The sequence below is a fragment of the Triticum dicoccoides genome, chromosome 1B (assembly GCF_002162155.2).
Source record: "Triticum dicoccoides isolate Atlit2015 ecotype Zavitan chromosome 1B, WEW_v2.0, whole genome shotgun sequence".
Taxonomy (NCBI): Eukaryota; Viridiplantae; Streptophyta; class Magnoliopsida; order Poales; family Poaceae; genus Triticum; species Triticum dicoccoides.
In genome coordinates, this window is record NC_041381.1 from 24811828 (window position 1) to 24837599 (window position 25772).

The following is a 25772-nucleotide window of genomic DNA, read 5'->3' on the forward strand; positions in this document are numbered from 1 at the left end:
AATATAAAGCAAAAATATTCACAAAGAAACTAAATACAGCAAAAAAAAACTACTCAGAAATAAATAGAAGAAAAAAATAAAGCAGAAAAGAAAAAACTATATAAAAAATTACTCAAAAATAAATAGAAGAAAATAAGTAATGCAGAAAAGAAAAAAATTATATAAAGCAAAAATATTCACAAAGAAACTAAATACAGCAAAAAAAACTACTCAGAAATAAATAGAAGAAGAAAAATAAAGTAGAAAAGAAAAAACTATATAAAAAATTACTCAAAAATAAATAGAAGAAAATAAATAATGCAGAAAAGAAAAAAAATTCTTAAAAAATTGTTGGGGCACTGCCCAGTGGGTCTGCCAGACCTAGGTTGTGCAAATTCAGGCACAGAAGGGCCAGCAGACTCACAGGGCAGCGTGCCCTAATTAGGCCCTATTATATAGAGGAGTTCGAATGGGCAGCCGCGGCTCGGTTTATAAACCAGTGCGGCTGCCCTTCGCTCGGCGAGGTGGGACTAAAAATAGCGCCGGTGCGGGTGGGAGCGCACGACCATTAGTACCGGTTGGTGGCTCCAACCGGTACTAATGTGTTGCCCTTTAGTATCTGTTGGAGCCACCAACCGGTATTAAGGACACCAACGAGGGGTCGGGGTGTTGATGAAATATCCCCTCGATAGCTTTTGTGTCAATAGCATGGTAACTCACACATTATAGACCTGGTAGCTTATGTACAAATATCGTGGTAGCTTTTTTCACCCAAAAAAACTAGTGTAAACATACCTTCGATAACTTTTTGTATGAATAGTATGGTAACTCACACATCGTAGACCTAATAACTTATGCACCCTATACTAATAACTTTGGTAACGAGGGGGGGGAGTTGATGATATATCCCCTCGATACCTTTTGTGTCAATAGAACGGTAACTCAAATATCGCAGACCTGATAACTTATGTACCCCGGCCCTGATAACTTTGGCGATGGAGTGGGGGGAGGGTTGGTAACTCACACATCTTACAAAACCATTTGCTCCAAGTTTTTAAAAGAGAAGGTCAGCGCAAGGGAGGAAATAACTTTGGCACGGGGGGATAATTTTTTTTCCAGATTTTTTTTTCTCTAGGCCCAAAGTTACCGCAGTGTCTGTGGACAAGTTATCAGGTTCGTGGCGTATATATTACCATGCTCTTTATAGAGAGTTATTGGCATGTGTTATGGTTTTTTTAACGCATTACAGACCTGATAACTTATGCGCAAGCCTCCTGATAATTCTGACTCAAGGATTTTTTTTATTAAAAATATACCCCGATAACATGATAATTTACACATCACACACTTGATAACTTACGTATGAACACCCCAGTAACTTTTGTTTCAGTTAAAATAAGTGTAGAAACACCCCCCTGATAAATTCTAGGTAACTAGTATAACATGAAGGGCATGGAGACACCATATATCCATCCGTGAAAATTCTGCAGTACATAAATCGAAGGAAAAAAACTGAAAAAGCATGTTTCCTGTACTATACGTAGGAAACAAATGTCTAAGTCTAATCACTAGCTTAATCTAGACCGAGTGGTTGCAAGCTACCGTGGGCTACCAAGATGTAGCGGGTTCGAATCCCACTTTTGCCAATTGTTTTTATTGCGCTAGAAAAAAAAACGCGGTGGATCGATGTAGCGCTAGGAAAATCGGAGCGGTCGTACGTGGGTGGAATCGTGCGGATCTGTTGCTAACGACCAGTCGACTGGTCGTTAGCACAATCCTTTATATTAATATGATGATGATGAGTTATTATATCATTTAATGAAAGAAATCACAGATTAGTTTCAGCTGAATGAATCCTACCTAAGTGATCAAGTATATATATATATATGCATATCCATATATATTATACTTGATCACCTAAGCCCTAAGATCTTTTTATCAGATGGGCCGGGCTTGGGCTTGAAAAGTAGGCCCTGGAAGGGCCTGGGCCTCAATTTTCTGCCGTGGGCTTTTTAAGGCCCGGCCCAAGCCCGGCTCGGCCCGGACCATGGCCAGGTATAGCCAGAGCCGATGCTGTATTATTTTTCTAAATTGTCAAAACGGCGTATTATTTCTCAAATTTATTAAAAATGTAGTACTATTATTTTTTTAAAAAAAATAGCAAAAATCTGATGGGCATGCATTATTGTGTTTCGGGGGAGCGGGCGGTAAAAATTACCGCTGCGTTAATTGGTGAGCGAGTGAAGTCTCTCTGTCCTCCTTCTCACCCACCCACCCCACCCCACGCCGACCACCCCCCCTCTCCTCCCCCTCCCCTTCCGGCAAACCCTAGCCTAGCCCCGCCCCGCCGCATCCCGGCCCATGGAGGAGGACGCCGGCGAGGGCGAGGGCGAGGGCGAGGTGGAGATCTGCGACTGGGCGGGGATGCCGTCGGACGCGCTCTTCGCGGTGTTCGGGAGGCTGGACGTGGCCGACATCCTGACGGGGGCCGGGCGGGCGTGCCGCGCCTGGCGCCGCCTCGCCGACGGCGACCCCGCGCTGTGGCGCCGCCTCGACATGACCCACCACGGGGACATCCTCGAGACCGAGGAGGCCGAGGCCATGGCCCGCGCCGCCGTCGACCGCGCCGCCGGCACGCTCCAGTCCTTCTGCGCCGACACCTTCGTCACCGATGCCCTCCTCAGCTACATCTCCGGCAGGTTGTTCGCGACGGCTCTCCCCTTCCTGTTTCACATGCCCATTTCTGGCATACAGTGGGGGATTTTTTTTCCCCCAATTTGTGGATGCGGCGCTTAGTTTATTCATTCAGTTAAACGAACGGTTGCTGGCGCTGCTGGTAAATTAAAATTCATGGGGAAGGTCTTTAACTTAAAATAAGTCTGTATTCTGAAGTTGGAAATGGACCTTTCTGACGTTTGATTTGACAGGTTGAAAAAAACACACATTTTCATAACCTAACGAAATTGGATGGGGTAAAATGGTACTACTCAACAGTAAAATGCTTGCAAGTTGGAACAGATCACATGAGTCTCCAGTGCTATGTCTTTGTGTGACTCAATGTGCTTTGCTAAGTTCTATCTACTCCGTAGCGTTGGGACATAATGTATGTGGAGCAACCCGGAAAATGTATATAGAGTAGCACACTGACTGAAGGTTTGTTTTCCTGGAGGGAATTGGCCTGTTCCCACTAATAGTCAGAATGGGGGCATCATTGTGCTCTTGGATATAACATTGGCACCGACCAATCCCTAAAACATACAAGGATAGGTGAGTCTCAGCATGGAGACTTTACAGGGGGGAGGGCCATCTGAACTTTTTTGTTGGTTTCCAGCAAATTACTTGCTGTAAAGGTCTGTAGAAAACCAAATGATCACTTCGATGGTTCAGTACCATTTTTTTCTGATAAAGATGTAGGCAGTTTCACTGCAAGATTGATGCATGATGCAATTCGGCATTTCTGACAATCCTGCCTTTGGTAGCTGCAGACTTCTCTGTTAACCTTCCTGTAACTGTTTTTGGTTCATGCATCTTCCAGTACCTTTCACTTGTACACAGTCCTCTCGTGCATTTAGATCATCCAGAAACTTGCAACCTTGGAAACTTTCACGCTTTTATCCAACAATCCATCAGAATGTTTCCAAAATAACTCATGTACTTCAGGATGAATGTTTTAGTGTGCCTGCACTCTTCATGTAGTTAACTTACATGTTGGGTGGGCCCACTACCTGGGTTCAAATCATCATTTACTCGAATTGGTTCTTATGGATTATACTGTTGGAGCCACCACTACAACATTTCCTTGCATACAAAAAAATTAAGGGCCTTACTGAATGTGCATCCAATTACCACTGGTGTATATCTGTATCGCATAGTATTAACAATCAAATCAACAACTATGCAGTGAAACGATAAATATGTAAAACTATTACTAGCTACTTTCTTTTATGGTATTGCAACTGTTATATCCCCCTCACTGAAGCAAAACCCCTAAGCTGCCCATAACTCCATATTCTTGTGGCCATTTGTTTGCTTGGTAAGCGTAGTGCTAGTCAGAGTTGCTATTTTCTTATCGTTGTGTTGATCTTTTGGTGCATTGAAATAAATTGATCCCACTTCTTGTCTTCTTGACCACCTAACACCTGGCTCGTTGTCGTCTTCTTCTAATGGTTTGACTAGATGTGATATGTGGAGTTCAGACACAGTATCAAGTCATGTCGTATTTTGTTTAGAACTGCGTGCTGAAGTTCATTTGCATGTGACTGGAGTTAGACTTATTTGAAGACTGGTGAATCTAACAGCATGGAATGTTTTACTTTCACATGGTTATTTCAATCAATTCTGTTGTTCTAGTGTTATTTCTTGTCCTGAGCTTGGAAAGCATGATTGGGTTTGGCATTAGCTTAAATGCTTGTGTTAGATAAGAACTTGCCATGTCTCAATGCAGGGCACCCTCGCTGAAGAGCCTTCAACTAAGCCTGTGTGATGAAGTATCCAACGAGGCGCTGGCAGATGCAGTCAAGGGCTTTCCTCAGCTTGAGGAGCTGGAGATCACATTCTGCTCACTGAACAGCAACGTGTGCGAGTCAGTCGGCAGAGCCTGCCCACACCTGAAATCCTTTCGGCTGAACGAGCGCTGGACGGTCCTCCAAAGGGGGTTTGCAGTCTTTGAGGGCATGGATGATGACACAGGTGCGCTAGGGATCGCGAGCAGCATGCCCGAGCTCCGGGACCTCCAGCTGATCGGCAACAACCTGACCAACGCCGGGCTGGCGGCGATCCTCGACCACTGCCCCCGCCTCGAGTCCCTTGACGTGCGCCGCTGCTGCAACCTCCAGATGGACGATGCCCTGAGATCCAAGTGCGCCAGGATCGGGAACCTCAGGCTCCCCGGGGACCCCATCTCCGACTTCAAGTACCGGGCTTACCTCGCTGGCAGTGATGACTACCCCAGCGGTTCCGACATCGAGGTCGACATGTACGATGATCTGCTGGACGTGGTCACCGACGACGATGAGGATGCCGAGTTTGATGACATGGAGGATTATATCGACGGCGCGGACTGGGACGCCGACATGTATGATGATGTGTTCGATGTCTGAAGGAGCTGTGACCAGGACCGGGTTGGGTTCTCACGTGGAAGGAAGGACGGGAACTTGGTGCTGAAACAATGTGGTCTTTACCTGTGTTTAGATTCTTGAAGCTGGGTTCTTTTACGTTTGTGTCTCTTGTTTGTTAACTAGTCTGCTACTCTCTTGCTATGAAACTGGGTTCGCTTTCTCTCCGCGACTGTAATTTTATGCCGCACCTGTGATTTGGTCATGCAATAAAACCCTGTAAATTAAGTACCGACACCAATGCTATATTGCGTTAGGTTTGATGATGCCCTAGTCTTTGCCCGTGTCGTGGCTATCGAGTCGTGTTGCGCCGAATCTATTTTGAAGTTAACGGCGTAAAAAGATCGCAAGCTTATGCAATTGAGTTGTCGAACTGAATCTATGCAAGTTCACGGCATAAAGCTCGCAAGCAATGAGGCTTCTGTGGAGCCATTGCTACGTGGCTGGTACTGTACTGAAGAACGGATTTTCGAAGCACACTATGTTGAACAACTCGAAAATGGCATTTGGAAGTTTCGGAAAAGTTGGATGTTTTCTTTACACGTCGTTCTGCACGCACCTGGTAATTTTCGTTTGATGGTGCAGTGCAGATAAGAACACAAAAGATCCAGCACAAAGAAATGCCCATTGTTTGCATGTCTTTGGCCCTTCTTTATATCTCACATACAAAACCGTATATTGATGAAACATCCATATATTCGCGTAAAATAAATCAGATTTTTTTGAATCGGAAGTTTTGAACCATAATAAACAAAAAAATTTCAAACTAACGTGCTCAATGATACTAAGAAGGTGGGAATCCTAGACTTGGATAAACAGGAAGAGTCATTGGGTTCTCGGAAGATTCAAACCGTAAATCCTCCGAATGCCGCATGCATTTGCAGCATGGTGCTAACTACAACCTTCCCCATAAATCTAGCTTGCATTCGCTGAAACCGAAACCGGGATATCTTTTTCAGAATAACTCCACCGAATATCATGCCCATATTTCCAAAGATCTACACCACTTACAAGACACCGAAGGCTTTCTCCTTTTCAAAAGACTACGCGCTGACCTGACTATATCACAACACAAGAACACGGGGAAACATTCCTTCGGACAACTATGCATTACATAAACAGCTATGTGCTACGACCTACGGCTAAGTAACCTATCACTGGTTGCTGGGAGTAGGCGTTTCATCTACCAGGCGGCCGAACCAAGTAAGAACATCCAGAGGACACGTCAAGGCAAGGCCCGAGCGAAACAAGGCCCTTGAATATACATCATCTCTTGCACAACTATCGACTTTTCGGCAGGCAGGATGCCACCATCACTTCCGCCCTGTTGCGATTCTTGGCTTCCCTTTCACCTCGGCTTCCTGTTCAGAATGATGCAAGTTGAGTGCCAAAAGATAACATAATAACAATTTATAAAAACAGGAATGGATCTCAAATGATGTCGAAAATACAAGAATTCTTTTTATGGCGATATCAGCACTCGGAAACTACCTGGGGACTGTGGAGATAGATGGATGTCTTTGCATTTGCAGGATTATGGTTCTCAGCGCCACGGCTCCAGTCATAGCACACCTGCTCCCCAGCAATGATAATTACGGTTGCATTCAGAACTTGGAATTCAGAGGACACGACAAGATAGCAGTTCAAAAGGAACATGAATTATTTGTCGAGCTGATTTCTTCCGTATATTAAATAAGGTGCAGGAAAAATGACAGGCATGTAACATATCTAAACTCTGACCCGACTGAAAAACATGGTGATAACAAGACACTCTCAAAAGCATCACTTGACTTACCCCATAAGCAAATATTGAACCATCATTATTGAAGCTACTGCAAGGAATGGGTTGAGGACACCGACTGAAAGCCTGTATAGAAGCAGTGTAGGGGAAATGTAAGAATGTGTTATGTGCAACATACCAGAAGGTGTATGACAAATGAGGGAACTGAAGCAATAAACTTGGGCACACACAGATAGCCCTCTATGCTAAGCAAGTAAGCAACTGTCAGAATGCAACACTGTGTATGATATGCCTAAAAGCTAAAAGGTTATCTGTTGACAAATTACACATATACCTTACTGCAGAGGCTCCATGCGGTTGAGTAATAAATATGTAATATGCTTTTATCAAGAATAAAAAGAAGTGCATACTAAACGCCAAAAGCAGCAGGATGACAAGGCGGCTGGGAAAATCAGAATTGGTGATAACATTTATGAACTAATATTTTTTTTTCTGCTCATGGCCAGGATAGTGAGTTTATTAGCTTGAGCTCGGGATGATTTCAGGCTATGTATGCGCATCAACAAAGAATTTATATGCAGATCATCAGTGTCCACAGATCACAACAAAGTAGAGCCATCTTGAAATCATTGAATTCCAATCAAGAAAACATAAACCAACAAGAGGAGGAAATAGAAAAAAAAAAACGGGAATAGACAAACCTTAAGTCTCTGCTTGCTATCTTTATCCCAAAAGTTGAAAGCACCATCAGATCCAGCTGTGGCAAACGTGTGATGAACCTGTGCCAAGTGGTAGATAACATGAAATCCCATAAGTAACTAGACTAACTGAATTTCCATACTTCACAATTATCACCAGTCAGTTGCATTTTCCAGTGAAATATATAGCCAACAAGCACACTCAACTAAATGGATGTATAGTATCATCACCCAAGCATATACCAATCCAATGAATAAGATGCCAAAGTTAGCAAAAGAAGAAGCAGAAACGCTTCTCTTCGATGTGTCTGTAACAAATAGGTACGATTTCGAGTTGCTCAATTAAACTGAAGCTAATCTGTTGGGATTTTTATTTCTGCAAAATATTGCTTGATCAATTTGGAGTAGTTTACTAACATATGTATGCCTTCAAGCATAGTGGTTATTATATTAGGCGAAGTGTGGTAGGTATCTGTATCGAATAAAGCTCAACACATCTTGTGGAAGACAACGAACTGAGCTTTCAGTATTTTACAAATCATGATGGAGACATAGTGACTAAAGCTCAACAGAAGTCGCCATTAGCATTTTCCATAATAGCAGAAGTGGACTAATGAAATATAAGAATGGCAGTATGGCACATAGATAAATATGGAGTCAAGAGAGAACAAGATAGAGATCTTACAGGGTGAAAGTTGAGCGAATTGACAGAGAAAATATCATTTCCTTCCCTGTGACACTTGAATGTGAAGTTTTTGCTTTGCTGTGAATCATCAATATGATGCACACCAACTCTTCCTTCTATGGAACCCACCTTCAAACAAAATCAGGTGTCAGTCGCATGTAAAAAAATGTTTTGCCCAAGTAATATGGAAACAACAAGAAAATAATTAAAACAAGAACTATTGCCAGGTATCGACCAGCTTTATCCAATATAGGCAGTTCATTGATGTAGAAAAAGATCATTGTGTAACAGCAAAAATTGATTGGTCAAAGCCCATGATGAAACGACGACCCACTATAAGAACACCCACAAGCAGGTGAAGAATAGGAAAATGCAGAAATAGACATCTAAAGATCTGTAGTTCAAAAACAATTGCTTGAAGCCTTGGATGGTTTTACTATTTGTACTTCAGCCGGATTTCATGTTCAGATTAGCTTTAACTGCTATAGGCTAAGATCCGTTCTACAGTTCTGGTGAAGGAAACTGTTTGCAACACAGCTGGAGTTGGTCAAAACATTAAGGAAAACTGCATCCTCTTCTTTTATGCAGCTTTTGTGCTAACTAGAGAGATGTCAATTAGTGACATTTATATTGGATTAACATTCCTAGTAATACACACTCTATCCAGATATACAAGGCATATTTTGACTGCTCGAGTTCAATCTTTGGCCATAAATTTCTTCTCATATTTTATCAAAATCGTAACAAAGTACTTTTGAAAACAAATCCAATGATATCAACTTTATGTCACATAAATCACATAGTATAGTATTTATAGTCAGTAAAGTTTGATTTCACAATCAATATACCTTATTTATCCTATAATAGAGGGGTAGGAAGTTTGAAATGAGATCACTAAAGGAACAACGCCCATTACACTGCAAATGATGGCAGGCCAACATCTAAAGCTAATTCGAGTAAGGTTGTAACAATGTTTAAGGTCGAAAACTCAAGCTAGGTAAAAACAACATAATTGGGCAACATAAATAATTATGATGGGATAGGTAGAGAAGAACATATGATTAAACTTCAAAGCATAGTAACAACAAGTTATGTATTCAAACAACGGAAGTTTTGGTTGGTGTCGTAATGCTGAGAGTAAAAGACACAAGAAAATATGGCATTACCAGGAATCCTTGTTGATCTGGAAAGGCAGCAACGCACCGTGTCTGGTATTTCAGAGGTGATTGAATACGCTTAAACTCAGTCTAAAATCACATCAGGGATGAACTTAAGTCAGGCAGTTCAAAATATAAGTCAATGGCAGTAAAAGCATGAGCACCACCACCACAAGAATTGAAAATGCATAGTCGGTTAGGAAGCAAAATTACCTGAGGATTCTGCAAGTTGAAGATCACAATATTGCGATCAGCTGTTCCCACAATCATAAGGGGATAATTCACAGCAAGTGCGTAGCAACGATCAGGAAGTTGCTGAACATGGGCAGGATTCGGCTGTCTTGTGTCCCAATACCTACAATAGTATGATGATAAGCATTGATAGCAGACTAGAAACAAGTCATCAGGATCAGAGCTAAAAGTTGTAATGAGAAGAAGATCAATGCACGACCCAAATGTATTAGTCTCAGCATGATACAGACAAAGGAAAATAAGCAGACTGGGACAAATACACAACAGAAGTGCCACATGAGATCCATGTATCAGAGAAGGCACCACGCATTCAGACCTCCAGCTGAACGGTAGTTGCCCCGGGAAACCTAGTACTAGTCAGTTTCAGCTTGTCCTTGTCCCAGTCTGTTTTGGCATGTCTGAGACCTAGATGACTTCAGCCTGAGCCCGTGGCCCTATATGGTGTCTTGGGTATCTGCGGTATTCAGTTTAGGGAAGAGTCTTGGTTTGTTTTTGTTTTTTAGTCATATGTTAAGGCCAACCTCTACAAAATGATGCAACCAATTTTTTTATGAATTGGCTACAAAGTCTAATCCCCAATCTTTATTTCTCTGTTTCTGCCTGCCTTAGTTCCAGTGCCCTGTCCCTTGCACCCCTTCTGCTATCACGGGTACGCCGGCAGGTCCCACAAGGATCCCGGTCCCTGGCCTCCTACCAACCATGATTATCGCCTATGCTCAATCTGTGCTCATGTTTAAACTGACAGCCAGACCCTAACTTGATGTTTCATAAATAATCTTCATAAAGATGATGCTAAAACTCGAAACGAACATTTCTAACACTAATCACATAATGTACATTTAATATAGTAACTGTCTGCATCAACAGTTACTTCTATAAAAACTTCTGCCATAAGAAAAATTCACTACAGCCATAAATAGTACAGATGATACCCAGAAAGTGCACAACCTTTGATAAGAATAGGGCAGTATGATTCAACAAGTAGTAGAAAATTCTTCAGGATCAAAGAAGGCATACAAAATGAGTGCAAATATAAAGAGGATGAGATAGAACTTCTACAATATTTGGTTAGCCAATGTGTGAACATTAATGCAGAACACATGAAGTACAGAAAGGATACCACAAACAACACGAATTCCCAAAAGCAAAACAGCCATAAATAACAATTTGGGATCAGATATGGGTGATATGCGCTGAATTTCCATGTAAAAAGAATACTGAGGGTGGAGAGGAATATTGTTCTTGCACCTTAGTGTCTTGTCCCAGCTTCCGGATACAAGAAGATTCATCTGAGAAATCCATGCGACCTCCTTGACAGGTGCATCATGCATTGCAACCGTCTGAGCCTGCCCACCAGACAGCAGAGGCCACATTTTGACCTGTTTATCACACCCTCCAGAGAAGACAGTAGTCCCATCATCTTTCCAGGCTGAGCAGAGCACCTGATGGAAGGAAACAAATCAATCATCATACCAAGTAAACAGGTAAGGAACCACTCTAATGTGTAAGATGAAACTACTTTCAGGAGAAACATGTATGAGAACGTACTGGCTGATCATGTGATATGGATGCCTTTGGCTGACTGTTACCATTACCTATCTCCCAACACCTCACCTGCACAAAACTCAAAAGACATTCCTAGTAAGATACATCACAATAATGGAAGCTCACTGAAAATTACAGCAGAAACAAAATTACCTGGTTATCCCAGGAAGTTGCCACAAGAAGATTACTTTTCGGGCTAAAACTGAGGCTTGAGAGGGAGTCACCCGGATTAGGAAGGACCTGCATTTGAAAGCAACCATTGCAGAGAACATGTAGCATATACAGAATGACAAGACGCAAAAAAATAAAAGCAGGACAGACATGGCCACAAAAAGTATCACACCTCGAATGACTTGTTTGGATTCGGGTTTGAGGCAAGGCTGGTTAGAGCTGCCATCTCTCCTTCTGTGAACCTTCAAAATCTGGAAAAGAAATATCAGTCCAGTGACCATGAGAAGCAAGTAAGAGAAATCAGCACGTGGAGTCTCCCACGCACACGAGAGCATAAGTAACAACTTAAAGTAGCTCAGACTACGAAAAAGAACGATTCCAACAGTCCACGATGCCAGAACGAGTGTTTAACATTAGGGAAGTCATTATTTAAGTTTGCACCACAAAATCCCGACAAAGAAAGTGTCGCGCCAAAACCCGCATAAATGATATCCCCTGGTGCGTGCCACGATAGTGTAGGTCCAAATTTCGGCTAAATGTCTGTCATAAAACAAGGGGTCCGCTCCACTATAAATGCCTACACCCCGACCATCCGATTCCCACCACCCGACGGTGAAATCACCAGGAGGTAGCCTCGCAAACCAAGCGCGCCCCAAGTTTAAACCACAAAATCTCCACACCGAAACCAGCATAAACGCTGTCCCCTGGTACGTGCCGCAACGACGTCGGTCCAAAATTCGGTAAACGTGGTTAATGACCGAATAATACGAGCTGGTGGGCATGAAAGCTGGGGTCGCTCGACTACAAATGCCTACACCCTGACCGCTTGATGAACTCGCACCACCCGACAGCGAGATCACCAGAAGGCAGCCCCAAAAGTTTGCACGCACGCACAAAATCACCACGCCAAAGCCAGCATAAACGCTATCCCCTGGCACGCGCCGCAACAATGCAGGTCCAAAATCCGGTGAATGTTAGCCTGCCGAACGCCCGGATCCCAGTGATAACACAAGCTGGGTGAGCATAGAACCTGGAAGGAAACACTCACTCCACCTGCAAACGCCTACACCCGGGCCACGACCACCCAATCCCCACCACGGCAGCGGAATCACCAGGAGGTCGCCCAAACTGGCCCTCTCGGCCTGACCAACGGGGATGGGGGAAATAATCGAACTATCCTAAGCTTGCTCCGGCCACTAGATGCGGCCGATTTGCTCCGGAGACCGCGAGCGAGCGAGCGAGCGCCGGCCACCAGATCAGAGCTTCCCCCGAAGCGGCGGGCCCGTCCGCGGCCGCGAGCATTGCGCCGGAGTGCAGCGCCGCGGAATCGGTGCCGGGAACCCTAGCTAGCTAGGAGTCCGCGCGAGCGGAGCGGCGAGGAGGGGCTCGGGGGGCTTACCTGCCGGACGGGGAGCGGTCGGCGGCGGCTGCGGGTGCGACTTGCGAGTGCGGAGTGGAGCCTCAGCCGAGGATTCTCGAGTCGTCGTCTGGGAGGAGGGCGATGAGACGAGATGTAGTAGTATAGGCTTCGGTGTAGCGCGTCGCGTCGGATGCACGCGCAGGTCCTTCCAAAGAAATGGCTTCATCGGCACGCGGGGGTGGTTGATGTGGATGTGGACTTCGGGCTGAGCCTATCAAAGCCTGAACGCAAGCAAAAGGCTTAGGCCCGAGCCCGGCCCGGCCCAGCCGTTGGGCCTAATAATCTGGCCCAACCCCGGCCCATCAGTCAAAAAACCCGTCGGGCCTCGGCCCTTGGGCCGGGCCTCTTCCTTAAATCGCAAATACAACATGTCGGCCCAGCCATCGCGCTCAAAATCTAGGCCTGGGCCCGGCCCGTGGGCAAGGTCGAGTCGGGACGGGTCGGGCTTTTTCGGGACGGGTCGGGTCAGTCTGGGTTGCCCATGGCCGGGTATACTCTCGGTTCGCAGGCTTGATCGGCGCGTGGCTTATTTTGCTCTTTTTTTCTTATATAAAAAGACAACACCCATATGCTCCCTCTTATATAACCAAACCAGCGCATCTGAAGCCACGAGTATTAATCAAACTAGCAGTACAAAATAGTTTTTTTTCTAAGAAAAGAAAGTACAAATTATAGGAAGAAAATATTAATAAAGTTACATCAAAATCCCTGGGTCATCCTTCTTCATCCTCTAGAACATGCCGAGCCAACACATGCTTCTCCATCATTGAAGCCAGCCTGATGTTCATCACGGGCGGGGAGTGATTAAGGCCACGTCTTACCGGGCCATCGCTCTGAAGGAGAAACCACCAACGCTAGACGAGCATTAGATCCAAGAGACATACCTCAGGCCTCACGCCAGCACCAAAACCAACACGGTGGAGACGATGACGAAGGATCAGGGAAGTCGCCGTCATTGTGCGCCAAAATTGTACATACCATAACCTCACCGATGAAGACGCACGACGGGAAAAATACACCATTGAGCCGTCAACATCCAGGGATGAGCAGGGCCACCCCCCCCTGCCCCAACAATTTCATCGACAATTGCTATGTGTACGTATATTAATATCGCTATTAAGAGCTTTACGTGATTGGTCATCCTCAATTTTATGTGTGTTGGTGTCAAAACCGGCAGATCTCGGTAGGGGGTCCCGAGTTGTAGATCTTGGATGCATGGGTAACAGGGAAGGTAGAGACAGTATTTACCCAGGTTCGAGCCCTCTCGAAGAGGTAAAACCCTACATTCTGCTTGATTGTCTTGGTGTGTTTGTGTGATGATTATAGAGTTGATCTACCACGAGATCGGATGAACTAAACCCTATAGGAGTAGGATGATGGTTCTAGCCTCTACAGACTAAACCCTCTGTTTATATAGACACTAGGGGTTCCTAGGGTTACATATGTCGGTTACCAACAGGGGATAAACACACAAGTCACACTAAGCCAGACTTGGAGGATACGTCAAGTCTCCGAAGGTTTCCTTTTGGAGCACGGGGTCGTCCGAAGTCCGGTCTTCCCCTGACAAACAACAAACAGTCCACTAGTACGGCCCATGAGAAATAGGTCGGCAGCCCGAGGACCCCTTAGTCCAAGACACCCTCATTAGCCTCCAAACTAGCCTCCAACAGCGAGGTCGATAATTTCCATTAGCTCTGTGCTTCTTGAAGTCTTCGGATTGAGGGGCGAGTTCCTCCCGTCTCCTGTATCCGGCTGATGATAGCTCGGCCACCCTCGACACCTTCGTTAGCGAGGTATTGCGGAGCCCATAGCATTGTCTTCTTCATTCAGAATTAATGACACCTCTTGATTTCTGTGCGCCAGAGGAAAACAAATGTCCCCATAGCCTTTTACAAAAATGCCCCTTACGGGCTTGGAAAAAACGCCTATTTAACGGGCCCAAAAATGTGAAAATTGTCGCATCCGATCCTAAATCACCAAAGCTAGAGCTAAACAAGCCTTGAATAATGGCGAGCGCTCCAAGCTCCTCTTTGCGCCCCCACGGCCCCTGCTACTTCTTGAGCTTGCGTTGGTTTTTCCCTTGAAGATAAAAGGGTGATGCATCAAAGTAGAGATAAGTATTTCCCTCAGTTTGAGAACCAAGGTATCAATCCAGTAGGAGACAACGCACAAATCACCAAATACTTGCACAAACAATCAAACAAACTTGCACCCAACGCGATAAAGGGGTTGTTAATCCCTTCACGGTTATTTGCAAAAGTGAGATAGATAAACGATAAAGTAAATATTTTTGGTTTATAGATCGGAAAGTAAAAGATTGGAGGAATAGTAGATCGGAAACTTGTATGATGGAAAATAGACCCGGGGGCCATAGGTTTCACTAGAGGCTTCTCTCAAGATAGCAAATAATATGGTGAGTGAACAAATTACTATCGAGCAATTGATAGAAAAGCGCAAAGTTATGACGATATCTAAGGCAATGATCATGAATATAGGCATCACGTCAGTGTCAAGTAGACCAAAACGATTCTGCATCTACTACTATTACTCCACACATCGACCACTATCCAGCATGCATCTGGAGTATTAAGTTCATAAAGAATGGAGTAATGCATTAAGTAAGATGACATGATGTAGAGGAATTAACTCAAGCAATATGATGAAAACCCCATCTTTTTATCCTCTATGGCAACAATACAATACGTGCCTTGCAGCCCCTACTATCACTGGGAAAGGACACCGCAAGATTGAACCCAAAGCTAAGCACTTCTCCCATTGCAAGAAAAACAAATCTAGTTGGCTAAACCAAACCGATAGTTCGAAGAGAATTACAAAGATATCAAATCATACATATAAGAATTCAGAGAAGATTCAAATAATAGTCATAGATAAGTTGATCATAAATCCACAATTCATCGAATCTCGGCAAACACACCGCAAAAAAGTACTAATCGAATAGATCTCCAAGAACATCGAGGAGAACATGGTATTGAGAATCAAAGAGAGAGAATAAGCCATCTAGCTACTAGCTATGGACCCGTAGGTCTGTGGTGAACTACTCTTGCTTCATCAGAAGGGCAATAGAGTTGATGTAGAAGCCCTCTGTGATCGAATCCCCCTCCGGCAGGACGCTGGAAAAGATCCCTAGATGGGATCTCATGGGTACAAAAGGTTGCGGTGGCGAAAAAGTGTTTTCGTGGATGCCTTTGTTGGTTTGGGGATATATGGGAATATATAGGCGAAAGAATTAGGTCAGGAGGGTCACGAGGGGCCCACAAGGGTGGGGGCGCGCCCTACCCCCTAGGTGCGACCTCCGTCCTTGTGGCCGCCTCGTGGCTCCTCCGACTTCATCTCCAAGCCTCCTGGTTGTCTTCTGGTCCAAGAAATATCATCGCGAAGGTTTCATTCCGTTTGGACTCCGTTTGGTATTCCTTTTCTGCGAAACTCAAAAACAAGAAAAAACAGGAACTGGCATTGGGCTCTAGGTTAATAGGTTAGTCCCAAAAATAATATAAAATAGCATATTAATGCATATAAAACATTCAAAACAGATAATATAATAGCATGGAACAATCAAAAATTATAGATACGTTGGTGACGTATCAACCCCCTCCTAGGTGACTGGGCGAGTTGTTCCGTTTCTCAAATGAGGTTGAGCAACCTCGAGATGTTGGGGTACCTACCTGCATCAGATCTCGCCTCCACCCGCCCCGGGTTGATTTCTGTGAACAATGAGGCTTTTGCGAAAAACTTCCCCGTCCCGCACGAGGAAGAGAGGGTATGCTTCATGCCTTTTATCTTAAGGGGTCCATGCTTCCCCATTCATCCCTTTCTGAGGGGTTTACTAGAATTTTATGCGATCCGACTCCACCGTCTCACCCCGGGATCAATCCTACACATCTCGGGCTATGTCGCCCTCTGTGAGATGTTCCTGGGCTGTGAGGCACACTTCGAATTGTGGAGGAAATTCATATGTCTTGTCCCCCGCGCCCTAGGAGGGGCAATCCATGAGGTCGGCGAAGCCAAAGTATGGCGTATTACTAGAACAGGGTATCCGATTGGGACTCTCAAGAAGGATGCCGAAGAGTGGACCTCAGAGTGGTTCTATATATTGGACGTCCCCTTATTTGATCCCACCCAGAGGGGGCTGCCTGGATTCTCCCTTGTTTCTCCGAAGAAGCGGTTTAACAGGCGATCGAAGAGTCCTTCCCAAAAGGAAAGTGTTGAAGTATCACGCCTAGCCGCTCAAGTGAGGTGGTTATCCCACAACGTGTTAACCATTATCTATGTAGTGGTCGTGGCCATTACTCGGCGTGTCCAGCCCCTCCAACAAAGGGTGCACCCCTATGGCGTTACAACGGGGAGAATGACTCGACCTGCTCCATACAGAAGGGACCTGTCGATCAGGCTGCAATGGCAGCCATCTTAGGTGACCTCTTTAGGGAGAGGAGTAGGACTTCGCTCGAATGAAGCCTAAGGAGGGCTTCTCGAGCTATAAACCCATCGAGACAGTAAACCTTACTACACTTTTATAGTTTGGATGATATGTTAATCTTTCTTACTCGGATATCTAATCTACCTGAGCAGAGCTGGAGGGGTTGGATTGAGACGGTGAGCTGCCTTGCTCCTCAACCGGAGAGCTACTCTCGAGTCGATGACCCTGGGTTTCATGATGACCCTGAAACATTGATTGACTTTGAAGAGGGAGTCTTCTACCAGGAGAACCTCGATGGTTGTAAAAAGTGGCCCTTTTGGCCGATCACCCCGCACTAGTGCAGAACCGGCTTTTAGTGCCGGTTCGTAATGGCCTTTAGTGCCGGTTCGGCAATCGACACTAAAGAGTGGGGACTAAAGGTCCCCCCCCTTTAGTACCGGTTCATCACGAACCGGCGCTAAAGTGTCACCACGTGGCACGAGCCAGGCCCGGGTGCGTGTAGGACATTAGTACTGGTTGGTAACACCAACCGGTACTAAATGTTTGGGGGGGGGGTGGCTTTATTTTCCATTTAATTCTTTTTTGTTTGCTGGTAATTCACGATACTACAAATTGTACACGTTATGCATATATATAAATAGATTTTCTCGTACGTAGAACCTCATATATATAAATATATATTATCAAATGTCTCACAACCAACACCATTAATTATTCACACATACACATGTATATACATATACAATTTCTCCTACATGTTGACTTGGTGCCTTCGGAGCACGATGACAAGTGGTTCATGGGGGCGGTAGCGGGTAATAGTATTCTCCTTTGGGATCTATATATGACCTGGTTGAGCAAAAATCTGGCTATTTCCTCTTGAAGTGCTAGTATGCGATCCGCTGGTAGGAGCTTATCCCGCACCTCTCTGAACTGTTAAGAAGGAGATTAATATGCATGTGTATTAGTTGTGTGACTATATATCGATAATGGTGTGAATAGTGTTCTGACAAACGTACCCAGTCCTATCTTTGAGATCTGCTCCTTTCGGACGCCATCATGTGAATGTTCTCGCAAACGTAGAATGCACACAGATCATTCCCCATGCGCCTTCTTCAGGGCCTTTACGAGAATGGAATTGAATCAGATAATGATTAATCAAGCATGATAATTAATTAATGGTATTGAAACAAGAATTAAAGAGATGGTAGCTAGCTAGTACTACTTAATTACTTACCTTTGGTCAATGCCAAAACAACTTTTTTGCCCATTTGCCTGGAGTCACCTTGATGAACTTTGCCCAAGCCCTGCCCGCCGGCAAAGAAAATTAATAAAGGAGTTATTAAATAGTTCATATCAGGAAATGACGAACTAATAATAGGTCGAGATATAGTTAATAATGATTGAAATTACCTGTTGACTATCCCCTTCACGATGATGTAGTCTTTATCTTCTTTAAGTAGTGAGTCCAGTTCTTTAACTGTTCCTTTGTCAACTTTAATGTCTAACAAGATCCAGTGGAAACTGCATGTGCACACGTTTGCATGTCTTAATTAAGCGGGCATGTGCATAAAATTAATCAACTACCGTAAACCATATACACTTAATTATTAACATCTAGCTAGCTAGTAAGCAAAAACAGAATTTGTAGTACAAGACAGTGTGACTCACAGGAAGTTGTAAGGAAGTAGTATATCTTCATTGGTATTGAGGCGCTTCAAGAACTCTAGCATGCTTTTCTCTACACTTGCTTGATAAATTGGAAGCTTCCATATGTACTCATCAATGGTATTTGGGTCAATGAACCCAATGCCATAGCGTTTAGATTTTTTTCATTTCATACATCTTCATCTTGCATATAATACCATATAAAAGAATATAGTGAGGATAATTACATGTAATGATTAATCAAAATGATCACTACATAGCTAGCTTGAGACTTAAATTACAGAAAGAAATCACTTACAGACAATAGCAACTGACGATAGACTTGTCGAGTGCGTCTTGATTGTATAACTGAAATAGTTCTGAATACTCAACGGACAGAGCTTTTTCATGGAAGTAATGCTCATGCTTGACATTCACCATGAGGGACTCTCGATTGGAAATCTTGGTAATGTTCATGTACCATTAATGCAATTCATACATTCTCATTGGGAGGTTCTTGACCTTGTCTGGCTCGACCAAAGGTTGGCCCCGAACATATTTCCGTTTTATTTCCTCCTCTCTAAGCCGAGGCATGGGCTTGATTTCGAGGAGTTGTCCAACAGTGATCTTGAGCATTTTAGCCTGCATTATATGCTCCTCGGTTATTACCACATCGCCCAGTTGGGGAACGTTAACGGTTTGCCCACAATAATATTGGGTGCGCGTACTCTCATGTGTTGTTGGCACAACAAGCGGGGGGATCGATTGCCCCGCCTGTTCTTCCAGCCGAGGAACGGTTTTCCCGCATTTTTTGCCAGTTGCTTGTTGGCTCGAGCTCGAGCTCGCTTCCTTCTGTAGCCGTGCTCGATGTAGCTTCCTGATTTGGCGCTCATAGTCTGAGTCAACAGGCTTGGGAGCTGGTGCTCTAGCCATATGAATGAAGTGGTCAATCGTTTTCTCATGCACTTTCTCCTTTGGCGGCGGTGCCGGTTTCGGTCCCAAATGGGCGTTCACTTGGGTCTGCACTATGGCTGCGTTTTGCTCCTCGGTCATGTCGTAAGGCCTCTGAGGAAGAGGAGTGAGGCTTGGACCATATTTATATCGCTTGTCTCCGCCTATACTTCCTGTACTACCTCGACTCGTACCGCTACGCACTGCTACCCCTTGAGCACTGCGTTGGATTTCCCCGAAGAGAAGAGGACGATGCAGTAAAGTAGCGTAAGTATTTCCCTCAGTTTTTGAGAACCAAGGTATCAATCCAGTAGGAGATCACGCACGAGTCCCTCGTACCTACACAAAACGATAGCTACTCGCAACCAACGCGATTAGGGGTTGTCAATCCCTTCACGGTTACTTACGAGGGTAAAAACAAAGCAAGTAATAAAGTAATGGATATTGATATGATGAGAATAGTGTAAGTGCATCTAGTGCCCCTTAGTGATTTTGGTGTATTGAAGACTTATAGGTTAAGGGACTAATGCGTTTGTGAGTGTACACAAGTCTATAAGTGTATGAGAAGTTTGATATTTACAGAGAAAGTCGACCCCTAAAAATGAAGTTCTTCAACTGAAGACTTTAATATTCTGAAGACTTTCTGAAGACTTTGAAAGTGAAGAAATTGGTGTGACCTTGAAGACTTGGTATTCATTTGTGGAACATGAAGCGTGAAGACTTTTGTTTTCGTAGTTTCATTTTCTCTTTCTTGAGTCATAGGAAACACCGTACTGTTAAAGGGGGTCGAGGAAATACTAAAGAAAAATTTCCATGTGATGCTCAACTCAAAATCCTACACCTACCAATCCCTTCGAGTGAAGCGTTTGGAAATCTCATACAGTTCAGTCACTTTCTTCAGTGACAGAGATGAAGTTCTTCTGGTCGCTGATGAATTTGTTCTGACTGAGGAGTTAGGAATTCGTCAGTGCGAATTACCTACACAGTGAGGAACATGATAGCCCTGAGGAATTTGAGAGTCAAATTTCCGACCGTTGTTGTGCTGCGCGCCAGCTGTCCCAAAATATCTTATCCACCTAACGGTCATATCATTGAGGGGCATTTATGTCTTATCATGTCGGGCTGCTCCCTAGGCTATAAATAGCCGCCCCTTACAACCACTAGCTAGTTGGCTACTCCGAGAGAACTTGACACTTGTCATTTGAGAGCAACCCATCCTCCGAGGACTTAGAGCGAAAATCACCGAGTGAGGAAAAATCCCAAACCCAAACACCTACGAACCCAAAGTGATTGAGCATCACTGAAGAAATTGATCCTGAGTGGATCTGATGCTTGTTACCTTTAAAGACTGTGCTTCTTCCAGACGGTTAGGCGTCAAGGTCTAGAGCATCCAAGAGGAATTGTGGATCGCCGAGTGACCAAGTCTGTGAAGGTTTGGAAGTCGCCTAAAGACTTACCACGAGTGATTGGACGAGGTCTGTGTGACCTTAGTTCAAGGAGAATACGGTGAGGACTGGGTGTCCTGAGCTGCGTGCTCAGCGACTGGGTGTCCGGGACTGTGTGTCCTCGAGTTTAAATACTCAGCCGCTCCAACCAGACGTACAACTGAGACAGCAGTTGGAACTGGTCTACCAAATCATTGTCTTCACCAACCTAACTGGTTCTATTTCTTCAACCCTTTCATTTCCTCATTACTGTGTTGAGTGTTTGTTCATATCTATGTTTGAAGACTTTGACTGAAGACTTTCTCAATTTCCTCAGTTCAATTTCTTCAGTCTGTTTGTCTTCATCTTGTGTTATCCTGTGATTACGCTTTCTGTACTCTGTGCTAGTCTTCATTTCATCATGATGACCATGCTTGTATTCTGTTATGCTTACTTCTGAGTACTTATTCTGCTGCTAATAGTTCTTCGCTAAGGAATTTCCTCACCGGCAAATTCCTCAGTGAAGAATTCATAAAAATCGCCTATTCACCCTCCTCTAGTCGACATAACGCACTTTCAATTGGTATCAAAGCAAGGTACTCCCTTGTTCTGTGTGATTTTGGTTTAACCGCCTGGAGTTTTAGTTATGTCGACCGCAGGTATGATCAAGGTCTCGGCTGGGTGTCCTACCTTTGATGGAACGGACTACCCCTACTAGAAAAACAAGATGCGAATGCATCTCAAGGCAATTGACAACAATCTCTGGTATGTTGTGGAAAATGGTGTTCCCTCTGTCTCATCCTCACTGAACGCTACCGATGTGAAGAGATTCAAGCAACTCGATTCTCAAGCGAAGAATATCATATGTGGCCATCTGAGTAAAGGACAGTATGGAAGAGTGAGTGCTTTGGAAACTGCTAAGCTTATCTGGGATAGGCTGTCCAAAGTGAATGAAGGAGTCTCAACTCAGCGTGACTCTCGAGTTGATGTTCTTCGGAATCTCTTCAACCGCTTCAAAAGACTCGACAATGAAAATGTCCAACAAACCTTTGATCGCCTCACTGACATCTCAAATGAGCTTCAAGCCCTCGGTGCCACTGACATCACTGACCATGAGGTGGTGAAGAAACTGTTGAGATCGCTTGATTCCTCATTTGATACTCTGGGTCTGATGATACAAGAACGGGCTGACTACAAGTCTCTTGATCCTGCCGATATCCTCGAAAGGCTAAATACTCACGAGTTCCAGCTTGCTGAAAAGAGAGATCTCTATGGTTCGAGCTATGGCAAACCACGTGCCCTGAAGGCCAAGGTTGTGTCTGAGTCTGAATGTGAGGATTCTGGTAGTAGCCTTGGTGATCCTGAAGAATTGAGCCAGGAGCTAGCACTGCTCGTGAAGAAATTCCAGAAGTTCTCAAGACGTGGTCACTTTGGAAAATCCTCAAGAAGCAGTGATTCCTCATCAAGTGACTATAAGAGAAGGTTGTGCCACAAATGCAAGAAACCTGGTCATTATATTCAAGATTGTCCTCAGTGGGAAAAGGAATTGAAGAAGAAGAAATACAAGGATTACAGTTCTGATGATGCGAAGAAGAAGAAGAAATCGTCAAAATCTTCGTCATCAAAATCCTCGAAGTCTTCATCTCACAAGAAGAGCAGCTCCAAGAAGGCTCGGGCATTCATTGGCAAGGAAATGGACTCTGAAGCTGAATCTGAGGAACTTGAGGAAGAGGAGGCGTCTGAAGAATCCGAATCTGGTGTGGCGAGTCTGGCCTTCGCTACTGCTTTCGTTAGCAAGTCCATCTTCAACACTGAAGAAACTGACCCCACCGACAAGCCTGATGAAGATAATGATGACTATGCTCCCACCTATTGCTTCATGGCAAAAGGTGCAAAGGTACTCAAATACACCTCCTCTGAATCTAGTGAAAATGAATCTGATGAGGATCTCAAGCCCAGCTACTCTAAACTTGCTAAGATTGCTGTAAAACAACAAAGGGCTTTTGAAAAGGTTCAAAACATGCTAGACAAAAGTGATGATATGTTGGGTGAAGAAATGGATCGCACTAAAGCCCTGACTGAAAATCTTCAGAGACTTCAGTCTAGGTTTGATAACCTTCAAAGTCATCATAACACTCTCTTATCTGATCATGAGAAACTTTCTTATAAATTTCTTCAAAGAAAGGAAGATCTTGAGAAGCTAAGAGTGAGTTATGAAGATCTTCAAAAGGAGCGCGATTCATTACTAGCTCAACAAATCAGCGCTTCTCAGGAAGAATTTGTTCCTCCATGCTTAAAGTGCATTGAACGTGAATCTGCTAATTCTTCACCTGAATGTTCAAATGCTTCAACTGTTACAAATTCTTCACCTGCCTCTGCTATCACTAATTCCTCATCTGAGGACATTGCTAGTATCACTGACAATGCAGGGCTGAAGGAATTGTACATGACAGGCATGTACAAAAGCCTCAAAGGGCATCAGACTCTTTGTGATGTGCTTAAAAAGCAGATCCTCAACAGAAACCCTAGGAAAGAGGGTATCGCCTTTGAGAGGAAACTTAATGCTGATGGAACATATTGGAAGCCTGAGCAGTACCCCAAAACCTCATGGGTTGCTGCAAAGGGACCTCCAGTTGATCCATCCAACTTATCTGGCTTTACATGTGAATCTCCTCATTCTTCTGATGAGTCATTTGACTCCAACTATAAACTGTTCAAAAATCAGAATGGTGAAGTATTTGCTAGATATGTTGGCACTAACTGCAGGAACGGTTCCCCTATGAAGAAAATCTGGGTTCCCAAGAAGTGCCTTGAAAGTCTTCAGGTGAATGTCCTCATGACACCACCAGTGAAGAACAGGAACCCTAGATCAAATTCTTCATATGGATCAAATTCCTCAAATGGATGAAAGTCCTCATATGACTATCATCGTGCTAACAACTCTGTTTCGCAGGGTAGAGCTAAGGGCTATGAATATGTGCATTATTCTTCAAACCATTATGTTCATAAGTCCTCGAAGAATTTCTCTGCTTATTCATATGCTTACCCTAACCCCTCTTATGTGAAACGAAATGGTTTGGCTTCTATGCCACCATTCTCGTATGGTGCTCGCAGAGTGATGAACTCTTTGCCACCCCTTCAGATGTGGGTGGTGAAGAAAAAGAACTAATCTCTTCTGCAGGGTCAGGTCTCCAGACGTGCCTTAACGTCTGAAGAATTTGCTGGGGACCTGACAAAATTGCCTGAAAGGACGCAGGTGAATCATGATGAAATAAACTTTCACACGTCCTCCTACTGCTATATCTGTTTACTGCTTGATGAAATTCATCTGATGAACTTGATATCATATTCTTCATTGATGAAGCATATGAGATTGTAAGTTACACTAATTCATCTGTAGGATGATCAACCCAAAACCACTGAATGGGTCCTCGATAGTGGATGTACAAATCACATGACTGGTGACAAGAATCTTTTGATGGATGCTCCCTTATCACCATCACATCTGAAGCACATCATCTTTGCTGACAAAGGCAAAAGTTAGGTATTGGGTCTTGGTAAGGTTGCGATCTCTAAGGATAAACACATGGACAAAGTCATGCTTGTTGAGTCCTTAGGATACAACCTCATGTCAGTCTCAATGCTTTGTGATCTTGATATGGTTGTTGTCTTTGGCAAGTATCGCTGTGTTGTGATTATGGAAGCTGACAATTCCAAAGTCTTCGAAGGCTTTAGGAGAGGAGATTTGTATATTGTTGATTTCTCTACAGGACCACAACCAGCCGTGTGTCTACTTGCAAAAGCTTCAGAAGGCTGGCTATGGCATCGACGACTTGGTCACGCAGGCATGAGGAATTTGCACACGCTTGTGAAGAAGAAGCATGTCATTGGCATTGAGAATGTCAAATTCCTCAAGGATCACTTATGCGGAGCCTGTGAAGCTGGAAAAATGACCAAGGCCAAGCATCCAGCGAAGACTATCATGACCACTACTCGTCCATTCGAATTGCTTCACATGGACCTCTTCGGACCTAATCATTACTCAGCAGTCACTAATGATGCATCTCTATATGGTTTTGTCATTGTTGATGATTACTCTCGATATACATGGGTACACATTGTTACTTACAAACATGAAGTGCAGGAAGTCTTCAAACGTTTTTCCTCGAGGGCTTCAACCAACTTTGGTGTGAAGATCAAGCACATCAGAAGTGACAATGGAACTGAGTTCAAGAATTCCGGTCTTGATGACTATCTTGATGAACTTGGTATTACTCATGAGTTATCTGCTCCCTATACTCCTCAGCAAAATGGCGTCGTGGAGCGCAAGAACAGAACTCTTATTGAGATGGCTCGCACTATGCTTGATGAATACAAAACGCCTCATCATTTGGATTGATGCAATTGATACTACGTGCCACATCATCAACAGAGTATATCTTCACAAATTCTTCAAGAAGACGGCCTATGAACTCCTCACTGACAAGAAACCCAAAGTGAGTTATTTCAAAGTCTTCGGTGCTAAATGTTGGATTAGAGATCCTCACCACAATTCT

At 44.1% G+C, this 25772-nt stretch overlaps 2 protein-coding genes across 2 annotated transcripts; one reads left to right on the forward strand and one right to left on the reverse strand.

Annotated features, from left to right (window-relative positions):
- Positions 1-2261: 2261 nt before the first annotated feature.
- LOC119316959 (putative F-box/LRR-repeat protein 23) lies at positions 2262-5359 on the forward strand. The gene is made up of 2 exons (XM_037591351.1): positions 2262-2678; positions 4424-5359. The coding sequence occupies exons 1-2, from the start codon at positions 2341-2343 to the stop codon at positions 5076-5078; spliced, it is 993 nt and encodes a 330-aa protein (XP_037447248.1). The 5' UTR covers positions 2262-2340; the 3' UTR covers positions 5079-5359.
- A 664-nt stretch (positions 5360-6023) lies between these two features.
- Positions 6024-12896, reverse strand: LOC119316968 (protein RAE1-like). The gene is made up of 12 exons (XM_037591361.1): positions 12742-12896; positions 11515-11593; positions 11325-11411; positions 11175-11240; positions 10875-11068; positions 9588-9729; positions 9384-9464; positions 8218-8346; positions 7536-7613; positions 6889-6960; positions 6585-6665; positions 6024-6454 (listed from the first exon to the last, which is right to left on the reverse strand). Exons 2-12 carry the CDS (start codon positions 11566-11568, stop codon positions 6407-6409), a joined length of 1032 nt encoding a protein of 343 aa, XP_037447258.1. The 5' UTR covers positions 11569-11593; positions 12742-12896; the 3' UTR covers positions 6024-6406.
- Positions 12897-25772: the final 12876 nt, after the last annotated feature.